Genomic DNA, 17,795 nt, shown 5'->3' with positions numbered 1-17,795 from the left:
GTCCAAGTTCAGCAGAACGTTGAAAGTGGTCCAATGAGGGACAAACCATGTATGCACCCAAGACGGCAAGCAGTGGAATTTAGACAGAGTAGCATTGTACGAATGGGGGGGCAGAAGTAGAACACAACTCCAAAACATTAGATCACAGAAGTCAAGAAGAGAGCCTGGCCAAAGAGAACCCGACCGTAGAAGAACAGTCAGGACAGGAAGAGACGGAGGACATAGGGACACCCTCTCAAGTGGAAACCAGTCCAAGGAGGAATGCGACGAGGGAAGAGAGAACCAGCGAAAGGGCTGTAATGCCACGACAAGAAAATCCAGAGAACGGCCGACCACAGAGGAAAGAAGACGACCAGGGAAGTACACCGACTACGTGATGGAGTAGAGCCAACTTCGTCCAACAAAAGGAGGTATGTAGAGTAAAGGACCTTAAGAGGTGCAGAAGGAAGTCCCTGGGGGAAGTGCTGCCCAGGGCATTCCGGGCCGGCAGGCAGCAGAGCAGCAAGCAGCCTCACAGCTCTCCACACAACCTCCTGCTTTAACAATAGGTACTTCCTGAGCATAGGAACCACAAGAGGACTTTATCACTTACATCAATAGATATAGTAGTGTATGTTGGAAGATCATTATTATGTGTTAACAGTGTTTGTGCTAAAGTAAAATAAAGGCACATAAACACAACCATCGGGCGTGGTGTCATCATTGACAGGCCACTACAATCTCTTTGAAATCAAGAAACAAAAAGTGTCCTCCGAAGTTATCAATATAGTTTTGGCTAGAATGTCTTCTTGTTGCGAAATTCCCCAATGTCCCTTATGTTGTTTGCTTTTTGCAATTCTTGTTTCCTTCCTGTTGAACCCTGAACAAGTTTTTTTGGACAAGAAATGATTATCCAATGAGCGGTAAATTGTTCTTCTATGTAAATCTTGATCCTTTGTAGTGCATGTTTCCCAATTAATCTTCTTTCGTATATCGACTATTGACTGAGATCTAAAGATCTTATGAAAAGGTTGCCATATACCCAAGGCTGCAGACTGCTGAGGCAGGGGAAGCCCCACCCCCCATGCTGCACGACTTGCTGTAGTGGCTGACAGGCCCCAGCGGCCAAAAGAGGGAAGATGAGGACCTCGACAGCAGATAAGTGTCTGTGTGTATATTTGGAGGTGGTGCTCTATTTGTGTGGTAGGGAAGGAGGGAGGGAAGCAGCACAAAAGGGCAGTTTGTGGAGTGAAACCCCACAAATAAAACTACATTCTGGCAATGGGGGAGAAGATGTAGATGGTCAAGGGGCGTGAGCAGGTAAATATGGGGTAAAACCCCCAGATATAGGAATGTTCCTGCCCATTGAAGGCCACACAAAATCAGCCTATTAAATGAGGTCTTTTTGGTTATGCAGCTTTCAACTGTGGAATTTAGACATACTTCCCGTTAGAATGCACCTCCTGCTGGGTGGTGAATAATTCTATTGAATTTTACCAGTTTATATAGTCTATTTCATCCAATCATTGTTGTCTTTACTCAAAATGGGATCGCCGTTAATTTTGCAATGTTTCAGTCTATCTTTAGTGTCATGTGAAATGAAGTACATCCAGCCTAAGCATCCGGTTGTATAGATTCCATTTTAACAGTCCCCCTTCAATATTTTTTTAAAAGGATCCCATACATTTATTTTATGGCCTACCTACTACTATCCCCTGCCAACATCTCATTGATAAAATGCATATCCTGATGGATGATGATGTATGGCTGCAAAAAGACAATAAAGATTGGTGATAATCGTCATTAAACCATGGTATCCTACTGCGCCAGTATTATTGCCATCTTGAGTTTGTTTACGAGCAGGGGTCCTAGAGTCAAGGTATTCGCGGGGAGATCACAACTCTCGGATCTTTGACCGTTCGCCCATCCCCCAATGATCCTTGAAGTTTGCAGAGATGCACATCCTTTGCACAGCACCTTGACTATCACAACTGAAAGATATCACACCATAAGAAACAACTCAGTTCCAGGTATTCATTCGGGCCCCACGTCCATGTATTAAGAATGAAAATCCATGATGCAGAAGTCTGTAATCATGATCTCCACCACTGGGTGATGTGGGGATTGTCAAGAATTTGAAAACGAATTTGAGCGATCTGATGGCTAAATTCCCAAAAATGAAGAGCAACATATTTATGAATTCATGGCCATGGTTTGTAGTTCATATGCCATTACTTTGTCAGGCGTCTAAATTGAACTCCATTGGAGAATTATGAGCAATTGTTTTTCTTTAATTAGTATGTTAAAATGTATGTGCAAAAAATGTCAATTTTACTCGTGTGAAGACATATGTGTTCTTTTATTTGATGACATTATTAGTAGTCAATAAAGGCGTGCCCAGCTGCTACATGGGTACTCGCAGATCAAGGATACCAGACAAATTCCTATGACGATTCACTCAGAGCTTCACAGATATTGCAGAGACGCCTAATTTTTCTGGTCAGGTATAGTTGCAAGCATGCCGTTTTGGCATGATATGACCACGGGCCTTTGATCGTTGTCCCAAAAATAAAAATAAATGTTTATTCTTCTTTTCTTATTTTACTTCTATATCCCTAAACAAAGACCTTACCATTTCCAGATAGAAATTTACACCAATTCCACTAGAACCTAGTTTCACTCTTCTAGTCTCCACATGTGGCCAGCAGCTCAATGCCTAGAGGGCTAGAAGCACATCAGAAGCCACACTAATCCGGGGCTCAGGCACCATCCGTACCTTTCAATCCACCGCCATCACGCATCTGTTCGAAACTCTCCACCACTAGCTCCTTCTACCCCTCCCCCTTAACCTCTACTGAGGGGCCTCCACGCACGCAGCTCTCCTCACTCTTTCATGATCTCCTTTAACCCAGACCCTACCCTTTTATCATAGTCTACTACCCCATCCACCCATCCTCATCATACACAAATCCTCCTCCAACCTGGACTCCTCTAATCCACACTTCCACATCTTCCAATGCCCACATCCGCAAAACATGCCCCTGCTCCCCTCAACTCATTGGAACACATCACAAACCAAACCGATTCTCACCCATTCCTACGAACACCATCATGTGCTCAGTGGGTCCACTTCATGCTATCTTAATACCCCACCCTATACACACGTCACACAACCATCCTTCCCATCACCACTCCCAGTCTAACCCACTTCAACCAACTCCTCCATCCTCATCACCCTTCTGCCATGGGGCCCCTTCTGCACTTTCCGTCCCAAATCACACTTTAATTGGCCTCTACTACCTGCCCACCCATCTAGCCGCATCACCACCATCTTTTCACACCCCATCCGCAATCCACTCCCCATTGTAAGCCGCAACTCCACATAACCACCTCTGCACCATCCGTTTTAGACAAGCCATGTGGTCTACAGCTTAGAATGCCTACCATCCATGGGACACCATCCACAATCACCTCCTACACCTTCCTCTGCTTCACATTCAGCCACCTGAACTGCTACATCTCTGTCATTGATAACTACCAACACCATTTCTTTCCTCCCAGGCCCCCTCAAGTACAAGAATTGCCTCTGTCCATTTAAAACCCCTTGGTGCTCCTACCAGCACCTTATTGAGTAAGAAATTGAGTAAGAAATCACCAGAGTTGCTCTGCCACCCCAGCCCTCGCCACACAAAACCAAATGCCTTGTGCCACACCACTGCAATTGTTCCATCTTACCCAAAAGCCAACCCCAAAGTATCCTAGACAACCACTCCACCCACCAGGTTCCACCCTTGCCCATTGAGCCCTCCAAAAAAATAAAAAAGTCTCTTCAAATGCATACTCATTAATGCCAGATCAGTCTCTAAATATTCGCATTGTATATATGATCTGATAATCACAGAGTGTCCCGACATCCTATTCGTCACTGAAACTTGGTTTTCCCAAGATTTCCTCCCAATTGCACATGAGGCTTTCCCACTGGGATACAAACTACTTGACCAGACTAGCACCAGTAGAGCGGTTGACATTGTCAATCTCCAGCAACAGTCCCTCTCCACTTTTCCCAATGACACCTCCCTCCAAATCCCTGACTGAATTCCTCCTAGTCATTTTCCTGCTCTCGCCCACCTCATCACACTCCTTCCTGCTCATATTCAGACCCCTGGGATACAATAGAACCTTTGCTGAATCCCTTAGCGACCCCATTGCTGCCATCATCGTCTCTCACCCTCATCTAACAGTATTAGCGGACTTCAGCGTTTGCTTTGATATGCCCTGTTGTTCTATGACACGCTCACTACTGGCCAACCTAGAAGCAATGCAACTAGCACAGCTAATCTTAGCCCCCACCCACTCAGCTGTACATACCTTAGATGTAATTTTTGGATCATCTGACTAACTCTTCACCTTCTCACCATGATTGCTCATATGGTCGGACCCTCCGCTATCTTCATCAACCTCTTTGCGCGTCGCTCACGCAACCCTGCTGTAATTCACTGGACCACAAACCCAATCCCGCAACTGGAAAGAAATCAAAGTGATTCTGGAGCTTACAGATTTACTCCTAGACTACCAGCTCACCTTCTCTTTCCCAATCCCAGGCCTCCATCTCGAACATTGATGCCTCGCTCTCTGATACTTCCTCTTGCCCCTCAGATCCACTCAAACAGAAGACACCACTTACCCAGCTGGCTCCCCCCAACGCTCAAACAAATGAAAACAGTGTGAGGACGTCACGTGATCGCGGGAGCGTGGTCTCGCGAGATCTGGGCATAACGATATCTCGCGAGCCCGCGCTCCGCGAGACAACGTTCCCGCGAGTGTTGGCGAAGCGCCAGACCAAGCAGGTCGACCGAGAGCGCTGCTCCTGATAAGGGGCCATTGAAACTGAGGCCCTGAAGAGCCTAATGACTCCAGCTTCCATGGCATAAGTCCAAAGCCATAGGAGGCCACATGGGGGCCCTGGAAGCTTGCAGCATGCCATCCTTCTGCACATCTTGCCCCCAGTGATGTAACTGGGAGGGCCCTGAACTGAACTGTGAGTAGTTCCCCTGTTGCACTCAGCCAAGTTTATGCCCACCTGTTTGTCTTGCAATAAAGACATTTAGAACCCACTGCAGCATTCTGTCACCTTTAAGGCCACAACAAACAGCAAACATATTCTTGAGCGCAGATGGCATTCAGACCAATCAACAGGAAACATGCTCGTCTGTGCTTGTCAGCTCAAGCACTATTTTGCATAAATACACAAAGCCAAAACAAAGTCTAAGGACAGAATCTTCAAAGCCCTACACAACCAGGGAACTCTTTCAACTCAATGCCCCTGCCTCCCTTCCTAACTACTCTACTCACACACAATCCCTCTGTGACTCTCTCTTCGAGTACTTCCACAACAAAGCCCTTGAGAGACACACTTCCCTTCTGTCAAAAATCTCAACTATTCCGACCCTCTCCCCTGGCCGTCTCTTCAACCCCATCACAACCCCCTGCAACCATTCATCTCTTCACCCCTTCTCACCACTCACTCCCCCGGATATCCTCAAGCTGTGGTTACGTGTTGAAGTCACTGAGCTAGACTCTTTACCCCAGTTTATGAACCAGGATGATCCAGTGCAGCGTTGCGAGTAGAAATAATGGCTAGAATCGGAACTTAGCCACGGGATTGTGTTTGAAGGTGGTGCAGTGAAGCACCTGATGGTTGGGGGTGTAGTTGGAGTGACGCTGGCCAGATAAGGAGAGACAGAGCTGTGGATGCATTTGAATACAGATGTGAGTACTTTTTAGAGCCTTTTGCAGAGGGCTATATTGTGGACTTTAAGGCAACTTGCTTGGTGTCTAAATGAGCAGGCAGGAATACATTTAGGTTGCTTAAAGCAAGGGTATGTGTTTTGGTGGGCTCGCTAGCTGTTTTGGGGGGTTTATGGGGTGGTGCAAATAACTGTCGAGTGTCCTTAGGTGTTGAGGAGCACCGTGACTGAGTACAGAAACAACTTGAATGAATTGAACGTCTACTGAACCTTCCAACCCCTGCAGCATTGAAGTGAAGGAAGCCGACAGAGACTCGCTACCAAAGTGCTCACCAAGATGGCGGTCAATGGGTGAGGGAACTATACTGCTGGGGAGAAACTGTAAAAATTGCATTTTTGTTGTGAGACTAGACGTCGCAATCTCATCCATTGGTAATGAGTTGTGAGGAAGGAGAAGAAGGCGAAGAAGAAGTAGAAGAAGAAGAAGAAGAAGAAGAAGAAGAAGAATGAGAAGGAGAAGAAGAAGAATGAGAAGGAGAAGAAGAAGAAGAAGGAGAGGAGAAGAAGAAGAAGAAGAAGAAGAAGAAGACGAAGAAGAAGAAGAAGAAGAAGAAAAAGAAGAGGAAGAAGAAGAAGATGAAGAAGAAGAAGACGAAGAAGGAGAAGGAGAAGGAGAAAAAGAAGAGAAGAAGAAGTGGAAGAAGAAGAAGCATCATTGGTTGCATTGTTGAATATTGGGTATGACATTCCAAAAGGAGAAGTCATGTCACTGAGGGAAGCGGCTGCATTCTTTATGCCTGTCAGCTCCCAGACTGTTTCATCCAATTAACCTGCTTCTAAAGCTGAGGTGCTTGTGTTTGGTGGCAGATCACTGAACACCATAGCTAGAAGCCTACGCTTACCTCCGACTCTTCATAAAGTTGTTCCTGTTTCACCTGTCATATATAACCGGCAGTTCCAGAGAACTCAAAGTTCCATTGCCTGACTATCGTCGCATTTTTATGGACCTTTCACTATCATTGTTTAGGTAAGGCCCTGTGAGCTGTCACAGTAAAGCAATAATTGAAATACATTCAACCGTAGACATTGGTTCAAGCCTACAGGCTGTCATCAGACAAGACCTGGGAAGGGAGAATGTGAGTGTGGGGTGATTATTGTGCTATAGTTTACTTCTCTGTTGCCCAGAATGTTTGCTATATTTATAATTCCCCGAGTTGTGCAACTTTCATGTTGTGCAAATAAACTTGTGTTCAAAACTCCTGATCCCGTACTCAGGTGTTTTAATCTTCCATTGTTGTGACAAATGCAGGAACTACAGAACCCCCAAAAAATTCCCCCTAAAATGTAGTTAACCTAACACAAGCTGCCATGCCACTCAGAGGGAGGGTGATGTCCTTCCTACCTGGGCCCTCATGTTAGAAAAGTGACAGACGTCCAATAGAGACAGGTGGTCTACTGGACTGCAGGAGTTACCTTCACCTACAAGGGACTTTACACAGCAGCTGCTATGACCTTAGCATGGGTAAATACATTGTGCTAACCTACCTAGATGAAAAACCCAGGGCCCAATGTATTTTTTGAGTTTTTAGTCCTTTAGCCAAGGGTTTACCCAGAGCCCCAGAAGTCTGTCTACACAAATAAATCACAATATAGATGTTATTTAAATATAGTTGTGCATCCCTACACTTTGATGAATTTTTGCATGAGTAACCCTGCTTCTCACCTTCCCTTTGTCCAAATTTCATCCCTAAGATCGGAAAAGCATACAGAGCCAGGAAAAAAACAGAAATGTGTCCGCCAGTGGGGTTTGATCGCCCTTCTATTAAGAAGGTGCACAGAGGCCCCGGGTAGCAAGGCTGGTGCTTTTACAGATGGGCACACATCTGTACCCAAAGATTCCCACTAGCAAGAGGGTAAGACCTGTTTACTGGACATACTTGTGTAATAACCAGACAGGAAAGAGCTTACTGGAAGCATGCATTGTGATTGAAATTCTTTCTGGGATTTATGGGATAATTGCTTCGGGCATTCCTTGGTTAAGGATATAGACAGGCAGTCTTGACCTAGACCTACCCACATGGCACTCTGAAAACTAAATTTTAGGAAATAGAAAACAGGAAAATCACAGGAACCCTCAAAGAACTTGCTGATAAAAACCATTGTAAAATTGACCAACTTTGGAAAGACCTAACACTACCGATACGGGTTACAAAAATACGGGATAAAAAAAATACTTGTGCAGTCCTTATCGTTCCCCAGGAGGCCACCAACTACCTCGCTACTGGATGGTGCCCTATGCTTTATTTTCCTGCCCTCTGTTCTATTTGCCTCTTCTTCTCGATGACCACACTCTGCACTAAAATCTTCTACCACCTTACACGCCGCACACGTATCCCCCACACATGGCCACCGAAGCCTAGCCGTTATCACATGATCATTAATCGAGCTATGACTAAGCTGTTCTCTTTATCCCTATATCTGCAGCTAGTCAGACCCAAAGCTCAGTAGCCTATTAGATCTTGCCCTCTCTCCTTAACATAACACGCTCTTTTGAGTATCCGTCCCCAGCAGTGGGAGAGAACACTCTGTGTTGGTATTTGGGAGCATAGCTAGGGAGCACAGAGAGGTGAACACGTATTTTTGGATTAAGTGAGGTTGGTTAAAGAGGAGGTTGCAGGTTATAGAAGCTTGGCTGTCGGATACTAAAGGGGTGGTTAACACGTAGGGGTAACAGGTTCTAAGTGATGGGGCGTTCAGTAGAAATGCAACTATACCTTTCAGAAGCCCTCCGGCCAGAGTAAGGAGTTGTATCAGTAGCATCTTTCTTCTTTTCTGGAGCTACTATGAAAAAGAGACAAAATAGTACTGTAAGTCAACGAATTCTGCAACTAGAACACATCATGAAAATGGTGCACCTCACTATCATCTTTCAAAACATGGAAAGTATGTCCTGAATCCATGACCCGACTACAGGTTGTATTCTTGAGAAAGGAGTATCAAGCTTATCCGAACAATTCTTCTCTCAGGGAATTACAAGGGGTGATACATAAAGTCCAAGCTGCAACTGATTGAGACAGAAGGCGGCCATGTCTTCAGGATCAATCAGTCAGGCATTTAGCTTTATTTCACTCCAAGTGTATGTTCATTAACTGTGTTTATTGTTTTCCTAAACCCTATCACCTCATGTAGTCTCATCCCACGAGGGGTATGTTCATTAACTGTGTTTATTGTTTTTCTAACCACTGTCACCTCATGTAGTGTCATCACTCGAGGTGTGTGCTCATTAACTGTGTTTATTGTTTTTCCTAACCCCTCTCACCTCATGTAGTCTCATCCCACGAGGTGTATGTTCATTAATAGTGTTTATTGTTTTCCTAACCCCTGTCACCTCATGTAGTGTCATCACTCGAGCTGTATGTTCATTATCTGTGTTTAGTGTTTTCCTAACCCCTGCTATCACATGTAATGTCATTCATCTGGATATATGTTCATTAACTGTGTTTATTGTTTTCATAACCCCTATCACGACATGCAGTGTCATCATTCGAGCTGTATGTTCATTAACTGTGTTTATTTTTTTCCTAACCCCACTCACCTCATCTAGTGTCATCACTCCAGGTGTATGTACATTACCTGTTCATCTCATCTAGTGTCATCACTTGACTCGAGGTGTATGTTCAGTAACTGTGTTTATTGTTTTCCTAACCCCTATCACCTCATGTAGTGTCATCACTCGACTCTAGCTGTATGTTAATTAACCGTGTTTATTGTTTTCCTGACCCCTATCCCCTCATGTAGTGTAATCCCTCGGGATATATGTTCATTAAATGCTTTTAATTGCTTTCCTAATCGCCCATCACAGTGACTGATGGGCACGACAGCAAGCCATGGCCGATGACCATTTCGGGTGGGTTTGGGAGTGGCAAGGTCATGGCAGCAAGTCATCCCGATAGCCAATCCAGGAACCTAGGCGGGCGCAGCCATGGCCTTTGCCACAGCATAGCTCCCAACCTTTTTAGCGAAAACACCCGATTTTCTTTTTGGCAGGTGAGGAGCCCGTAGAAGTGAATGGGCGTATGAGGGATCTTGGCGGGTGATTTGTCTGCTTTCAAGGCGGGTGACACCCACCAAAAGCGGGTGAGTTGAGAGCTACGCCAGAGGCCTAGTCCAGTGGCCACTCCAGTTGACTCTGGAGGATAACACAGTCCTGGCCAGGTGCCTGGGGTACGATGGCCTGTAGCATGTGCCACTAACCATGTCCAGTGGGCACTCCGGGGGCTTGGGATGGCCAGGGACATTCATTGTCCCACTCTGCATCAGAACAAAAAGATTTTCGAATTGTGAAAAAAAGTGCCAAGACAGACGCTAATGTGTGACACCTTTTTTCTTCCAACACACAGGACTTGTGAAAGGACCCCAGTGCATATACATAATGGGCGAGATTCTAAAATCGAGCGCATGGCTTTACTTGCATCCAAAAAGATGTGCTTCATTCATAAAGGGCAGTGTATGTGCACATCACATGCCCTTTTTTCACCAACTTTGCTCTTTGGTACAGGTGCACAGGATAAGCAATGGATGAAGGGGTGATTTCTGACCCCCTCATGCATTTTCCATAAGTGTGACAGCAGCAGCATAAAATTGCCTTTTTAAAAGTTGCATTTCTATCCCACAAATAATGGTAGAAATTCTTTGTTTTTATCATTGCACAATAATAGAGCCTCTCAGAAAGTGACTTTCCCACTTTGGTCTGGGAACCGGTTTGACATTAGAATCAGGAGCGTTGTCCCAACTCTATTGTGTGCAAAAGGGTTTGCCCGGAGCATTTGCAGTCCTACAGAGCCACCAGAACATGTGTAGGTCATGTTTTGTGAATGAGGTGACCTGTACCATTTTTAAATTGCACAAATAATAAAAGGTGCATCCTTAAAAGACATAGGGCCTCATTGCGACCCTGGCGCTCCCGGATTGTAGGGGGCCGATACAGCACCGGCCCCCTTCATCCCAGGAACGCCGATAACAAGCTTCCCATCGCGGGACCCGGATCGCATCGCCTGGTAATCTGCCCGTTATTACCTCCCTCCTGATTCCCATTGAGCCCTATAGGGGCTCAAATGGGAATGGGGATGGGTTCCTGCATGGAGGATTTACTGGGTCCTCCTATCTCAGAGTAACCCGGTAAGTCCCCATTGCAGGAACCCGGTAATGAAGCCCGGAACGCCGTTCTCGTAATGAGGTCCATCAATCCACTCAGGTTAGAGTTTATATCCCTTTTTTCACTGAAAAAGATAGAGAAGAAAGGTGATCAGATGCATCTTTTGTTAATCAGACAGTGCAGGAACACAATCCGAGTAGAGAGCTGCATGTATTCAGTGACCATACAATATTGCACAATGCAGTTTCTACTGAAAGGAACACCCCAGAGGCTCCTCACATTAATAGACAGTGCGTACATCCCGGGAGGATAGCTCAGCAGCAACGTGCTTGCCTTGGAAGCAAGACGACACGAGGCAGCACAGGTCGCGGGTCCGTGCTGAGAAACCTCTGGGTATTAAGCGCGTTATAAATACGCAACTAAGAGACATAGCGCCTTGATGCCCCCAGGCTGTGAGAGTGCTTTCAAAATGTAAATAAATGAAGTTACATGTCTTTATATCGAAATACTTTATATTGAATGAACATATCTCGAATATTTTATATTAAAAACTTTTATAGTGAATGCACTTTTTTCTTTTTGGGGGGGTTCCCGCAAAAACCCCTGTTTCCCACCCTGAAAAACTCACCCCAACCGTTTCCCAAAAATATTTAACCCTTTACCTCACCCCTAAATGCATTCACTATAAAGATTTTCAATATAAAAAATTCTACTTATGTGCTTTCTATATAAAAGATTCGATATAAACACTGCATACACATAAATTAAATATTTAGCAGGGAATGTACAGCTGAGGTACTGATTCGTGTTTGGGCCAAATTACAAATGTATGATTGTTTCTTTTTTTAAAAACAGACCGCACTCCAGAAAAGCAAGTTAGATAATGACAGAAACATGTTCCTTTTTATTTCTGAACACAGCCATTAAAACTCTATGGTTTCCAGGCAACCTGCACACTAAGAAGCCCTCCCCACCCCAATCTCGCCCCTTGTATGTTACGGCCTCTCCTTTGCCCCTCACACATCTAGTTGGAGGCAAATGCCAGGGCAGCAGATGGCTTGCCCGTTTCTTTCGCGTTTACTTAAACTGTGCCTCTGAGACACACTCTCCATCAGTTACCCATGCTGGCAAACTTCCTGCAGGGCACAGCTCAGATGTGCGGGGGCGAGGGAGACACATCTTAATGTATCCCCCGATTCAGGAATAAGGAGGGGATATGTCCCACCCCTCATCACCTCATGCAGAGTCATCCGAGAGGTATGTGTTCACCTACTCACCTCTTACAAAGGAATATTTCAGCATATCACAGAAAGAGATTTTTTTTAATATCAGACAATATTGCATGCAATATATTTATTTATTTATGTATTGTATTTTTGGATAGCATTCAAACACGTGAGTATCACAGCGCTGATACATTAGTGTACAAGACAGAACAGAAATCAGGTACGGAAGCATGATAATAAATGCTGCAGGGAAATATTGCAAACATATTCTCACCTCAAAGACCATTTCTATGTGAAGTTATATTTCGTTGACTGATCTTTTCATCTTAACCTATATGTTGTATATGTAGAATTTTAAATCCAGGTGAACAGCATGCGGGTCAAAGTGCATAGCTAGTTCATATACATCTTAAATTAAAATTAGTGATATTTTAAACTTTGTCTGCCTGTGCATATTGGAGTCACTTCTAGAGGTGCAACTCAATTAATATCTTACAGACACTGCTGCTTCCCAGGCCCCCCTTTACCCATTCCAACGCTTCTGCTACCACCACACCCTACATGTACAGTGCTCATTTAAATGAAAGGAAGAAGTTGAAAGAAAATAAGCAAATCACAGAATAAATGGGCCGAACAGCACCTGCCCCAGGAAAATAAAGAAACCCATTGATAGAAGTACAAAGAGGGGTAAAAGGAAGAGATATCAGGGGTTCTTTGGGGGGTTGCCTCTGTATTCATTAAGTTCCACGACAAAAGCACAACATGCAGCACCTGTGATCAGGCCCGGCCGTAGCAAATCCTGCAATTTCCGGAACCGGAACACAACTAGTGCCCTAAAGGCCTCATTACTGGTTGGGCGATAGCAACTAATACCGGGGGCATTTGAAACAATGCCCGTTTTGAACACGGACCTGCTTACTGGGAACCTCCTTCGGTATTCTTGTGCAATTCCGCATGCGGTAAATACGGCATAAGTACGAGTAGGAATTCGCCCTAGGGATTTCCCCAATTTGGAATTCCACACAGTTTGTCTTTTAATGGATGTTCTGGTGCATCCCTTCAATTTAAGAGATGCAAATGGTTTTGGGAGGATAGCTTAGGAGCAACGTGCTCGCCTTGGAAGCAAGATGACACGGAGCAAAACATGTTCGATCCACGGGGTATTAAGCATGTTATAAATAACCTATCATATCATATCAATGTGCACGAGGATGCCCATAGGAAGTGAAAGGGTGGGCATCTCAGAGGCCCACTTCCCACCTGAGGGCACGTATAATCAATTCTCCAGTGGCACATACATCTTATCATGAAAGGACGAGCCAGCTGAATATAGCGCAGGCCCCCACTATTGAGGGTAAACCTTCAATTGCCCTAGTAATAGTACATTGGTGTGCCTACTCACTAAAAGTACCAGATGTGTGTAAAAACGAAATCCTTATTACCGTAAGTAAGACTCCTCATACTAAGTAAGTACCACGTAGGAGGAGTCTCAGAGTTCTGCCCCCATTGAGAACCCCTGTAGAATATTCATTAATGTCATTAAAATCTGCTGGATGTGAGCAGTAAACGACCAACCACTATTGTTAGAAATAAGTTAAAATAAAATATTTTGTCTGATTTATTAGCTAAACAAGCATTGCTGACAGGCTTGGTTAGCTAAACAAGCATTGCTGGCAAGCTTGATTAGATAAACAAGCATTGCTGACAGGCAGTCTCGTATAACATCTTAATGAATACTTTGAATTTAGATAAGGAGGAAAAGCAAAAAAGCTGTCAAGTGTTTTAATGCCAATTTAGTCGACTCATTGTGGACATTCAGATTGGCTAATCAGTAGAATGCATTTTCGAGTACATCATGGGCAAATAGGTCTTACATCCGCAACAAAATGCCATTCATTAACGTTAGCAGTGTTATTATATGTGTAATGGGTGTGTATACAATAGGCCCTTTTAGCTAAAAAGCCACACACATGTGGACCTAGCAACCATTACTGGCTTGTTACCTCCGGATCAGCCACACAGCAAGGCACTATGCAATCCAACTTTTGCTCAATAGGAAACTGTATTTGTCTTATAAGGCAGTGGTATTTCATACATAGCTTTATCAACCCAAAACTGACAGCTGCCAAGGATGCCACAGCTAACCACATATGCGCTTCACCTTTACTGGGCATAGTCAGTGTGGTGTGGGTTGACATCTTTGAGGTTGGAGCATAGGGGCATGTTTACGAAGATAATTCAAGATACACCTCAATAATCTTAGATTAGCACCTGGGGTGGGTGCCACAGCTCATAAAATTATTCCTCAGATTTTGGGGTGAATCTCACGATCCAAGCCACGTTCTGAACAAGCTGAAAAAAATGACTAGCTCCCGCCCTGCCATCTTGACACCCGCCTCTCTATGACTCCAAGTCCAGGAACCACCACCCACGTACCTTTTCCTTCTCTGGGCCACAGTGATGCTCGCCTTAGCTCCTGGGACGCCATGGAAATGGAAGAAGGGCTCCACAAGGTGCCCTGCCTTCCATTTCCACTGTAGCATCTTTAAGGGCATGGAAAACCCGTGGCCTGTTCAGTGAACCAAATACATTGCTATCAGCACCCCGATTCTTAAGCCTGGTAACGGAATTGGGGCTGTCGGTCCAGTCCGCTGGCGTGGGTATTATTGCTAAATTCCAAAATTACATACAACTAGAATCAAATGTGAATTCATGTTGGCGCTACACCATAGCCTTCCAGCCAGTGGCTACGAATCCAAGCTGGATATTTAAAACGGTAACAGGAGTTTTTGTCACAGTAGAATTCATCGAAGGAGAATTCATCAAATTTCTTTGCTAGGATTTTGCCCCAAATATATGTGTGGGGCGGGTTTAGGCCAATAAATAATGTAGGACGGTTAAAGGGTGGCTGCTTGGGGTCTTCCCCGCATATAATTGACGCAAAATCGATCAGTAAAAAAAAAAGAAAATCGATTAATTTGTTTCAGTAAAATCAGATAGAAACTTTAAAACAATGAGAAAAAGAGAATTCTTTATTGTTTGTTTGTTTATTTATTTACATGGCGCTCCAAACCCAAAGGCATCCGGGCGCAACACGCCAGACCTCTCAAGTTCCTGCTTGCATGGCCGCTCAGATTTGTGTACCTGTTTTCTCTCAGCTCACGGGGGCATCAATGGGGAGAAGACATCTTGTGCAATCGCGGTCTCAACTTCCCTTTCCTCCACATCTGCTTCCTCCATAGCATATTTTTAGACGGGGCCTCTACTTTTAAAGTTTCGTTTCTTTTCACGGAGAAGGCAGAAGCGGAGTTTCATTTTTCAATGTGATCATAATGCGCAAATGATGAAATAGCGGGAAGGACAGGGGATGTCCCACACAGCTGGGTGCAGCGGAACCAGGCGCGCACCACGTGTAAGGGATGGGCAATGGTGGTACCATCTTCATCCTGCATGAGCTAGCTCCAGCCGAACACACATCAGGGGTTCTCAGAATGAGGATCATGCTGGCCCACTTTACTAGCCCTAATACCACAGTAAGATAACACTGCTGCGCACTCCCCTGTGGAGCCTGTCGATCACCTATTTGAATGCAGGCAGAAAGTTCCACATCACGTGGACTTCTGAAGTCAACAATAATATCACATTGTCAAATAGCACACCATGTACTATTCCTCCCTCTGGAATAGTCAGTGTAATAATCGGTGTCGCTAGTCCTCTACAGTGCTGGAAATGGAAACAATTTGCTGGGTGAACCCTCTCATACTTGGAAGGACGGGGCCGTGGGGAGGCGAGAGCAGGACTGAGGGGCTTGGCCCCAGGCCAGTCCATGCAATACAGTATCTCTTCATCAAACCCAATCTTGGCGATTTGCATAAAAGCAAAGAACATTATGGGACCATAACAATGTCCACAATTTTGAATTTTTAACATTTCTTAAAGTGTTTCAGTAAGAAACACTTTTTGAGCGAATATTAGAAGTTGGGCTCTGCAGTTTTGATTGGTCATACTACTCACCCTAAGAAACACATTTCTGTACATTTCAGGGCACATATACCAGTTTGGCCCATCACAGCGAAGACCCTGTGAAACCAGCCCTACTGTGACAAGTCCACATAGATCATGAAGAATCCAAACCCACGACTCCATACTCAACCCGAGAAGATGGAGTAATGAGGCTCAAGCCTCGGTATCCGAAAATCACAGCTGATGGAGGAAATCTATCAGCAAGAAGAAGAAAGACAGAAGCAAGTATGTGAGGCTTTGGCTGTTTCGGTATTCAGTTTCCCGTTCTAAGCATATTGTCTGCTTGTTGAAACGTGGATTGCTCGTGCATGTGATAACTCGGCTTCAGGACAGATCTTGCTGAGAGTATCTTGCTCTATCACATGCACGAGTAACCCAGGCTACAATGAGCATTCAGAAGACTAGGCAGCCTGCAGAATCTTCTGAAAGCTGCCTGCTAGTTCTAGTTGAAGCCCGAGAGGCAAGTCCTTGCCATACGTGCTTCAGAGCAGATCTGTGAGTGTCCTGGGTAAGCCCCTTGTTTGTGGGACAAGTGTTGCGTTGGGTGTCTGACCAAGAATGACAGTGACATCTTTACAGGAGCAAACATCTTCTTTACTGTGCTACATGTACATCATACAAGTACATCATGCCAGGTAAGTACAAAGGGACAGGAATATCCACCGGCATCCTCTCTCTGTCACATCCTAATCTCAACTGACATTCATGGAACCACTCATAACGTAACATTTTCTCAGCATTCCCTGTCAGTCACTCAAAGCGTTCCATTCACACAAAGCAGGGTGCAGGTAAACCTAGTCACAGCATATCTTCCCCCTTTACCAAGAGACAACGACACTAGCAAATGATGTACACACCGGACACCAGCAACAAATATTCTCTGTATAGCCATTAACACAATTACATGGACGGTTCTTACATATTATGAAACGATGCACCTAGAGGGCATTGTAACAAATTTTCCGAATCATATAGTCCATTATGTCCAACCTGAAATACTCATAAAGTCCTTCCTGAAATATTATTAGTTAATATATGTTTCTTCACAACAAACTATTCACTAAAACTGCAAACACTCTAAGTTATTCTATTAGTCCATCTGTGAAATGAAAGTATTAAAACATTAGTCTAACTCTAAACATCTATTTGCACTTAGTAACTAATCTAATAAATAATTGCACCTTAATTATCTGCACACTACATTACTTAAGTACTCATCACAAATCACATATCATATGATCTCCTCCACTATCACACACTTGCTGTTGCATTTGCTCGCAAGACTACCATCCAGAAGCACCTCACTGCCCATAACCCAGGACCCAACCTGGCCATCCCATAACACCATACTCAGGACCCACCCGGCAATCCTGGAACACCAAACTCAGGACCCACCCGGCCATCCTGTAAAACACCAAACTCAGGACCCACCTGGCCATCCTGTAAAACACCAAACTAAGGACCCAACCTGGCCATCCCATAACACCATACTCTGGACCCACCCAGCAATCCTGGAACACCAAACTCAGGACCCAGCCAGCCATCCTGTAAAACACCAAACTCAGGACCCACCCGGCCATCCTGCAAAACACCAAACTCAGGAACCAACCCGGCCATCCTGTAACACCACATTCAGGACCCACCCGGCCATCCTGTAACACATAT

At 44.7% G+C, this 17,795-nt stretch overlaps 1 protein-coding gene across 1 annotated transcript in view; it reads right to left on the bottom strand.

The window, feature by feature from the left end:
- The window catches only part of SIGLEC1 (sialic acid binding Ig like lectin 1), a 267,397-nt gene that overhangs the window by 202,716 nt on the left and 46,886 nt on the right, over positions 1–17,795 (bottom strand). The window contains exon 2 of the mRNA XM_069632266.1: positions 8,501–8,567. Within this exon, the coding sequence (XP_069488367.1) occupies positions 8,501–8,546 (46 nt within the window). The 5' untranslated portion in view covers positions 8,547–8,567. The remainder of the gene's footprint in view (positions 1–8,500; positions 8,568–17,795) is intronic.

The sequence above is a fragment of the Ambystoma mexicanum genome, chromosome 6q (genome assembly GCF_040938575.1).
Source record: "Ambystoma mexicanum isolate Mex_15411 chromosome 6q, UKY_AmexF1_1, whole genome shotgun sequence".
In the NCBI taxonomy this organism is placed as follows: domain Eukaryota; kingdom Metazoa; phylum Chordata; class Amphibia; order Caudata; family Ambystomatidae; genus Ambystoma; species Ambystoma mexicanum.
This window is presented reverse-complemented; position numbering and strand designations above follow the sequence as displayed.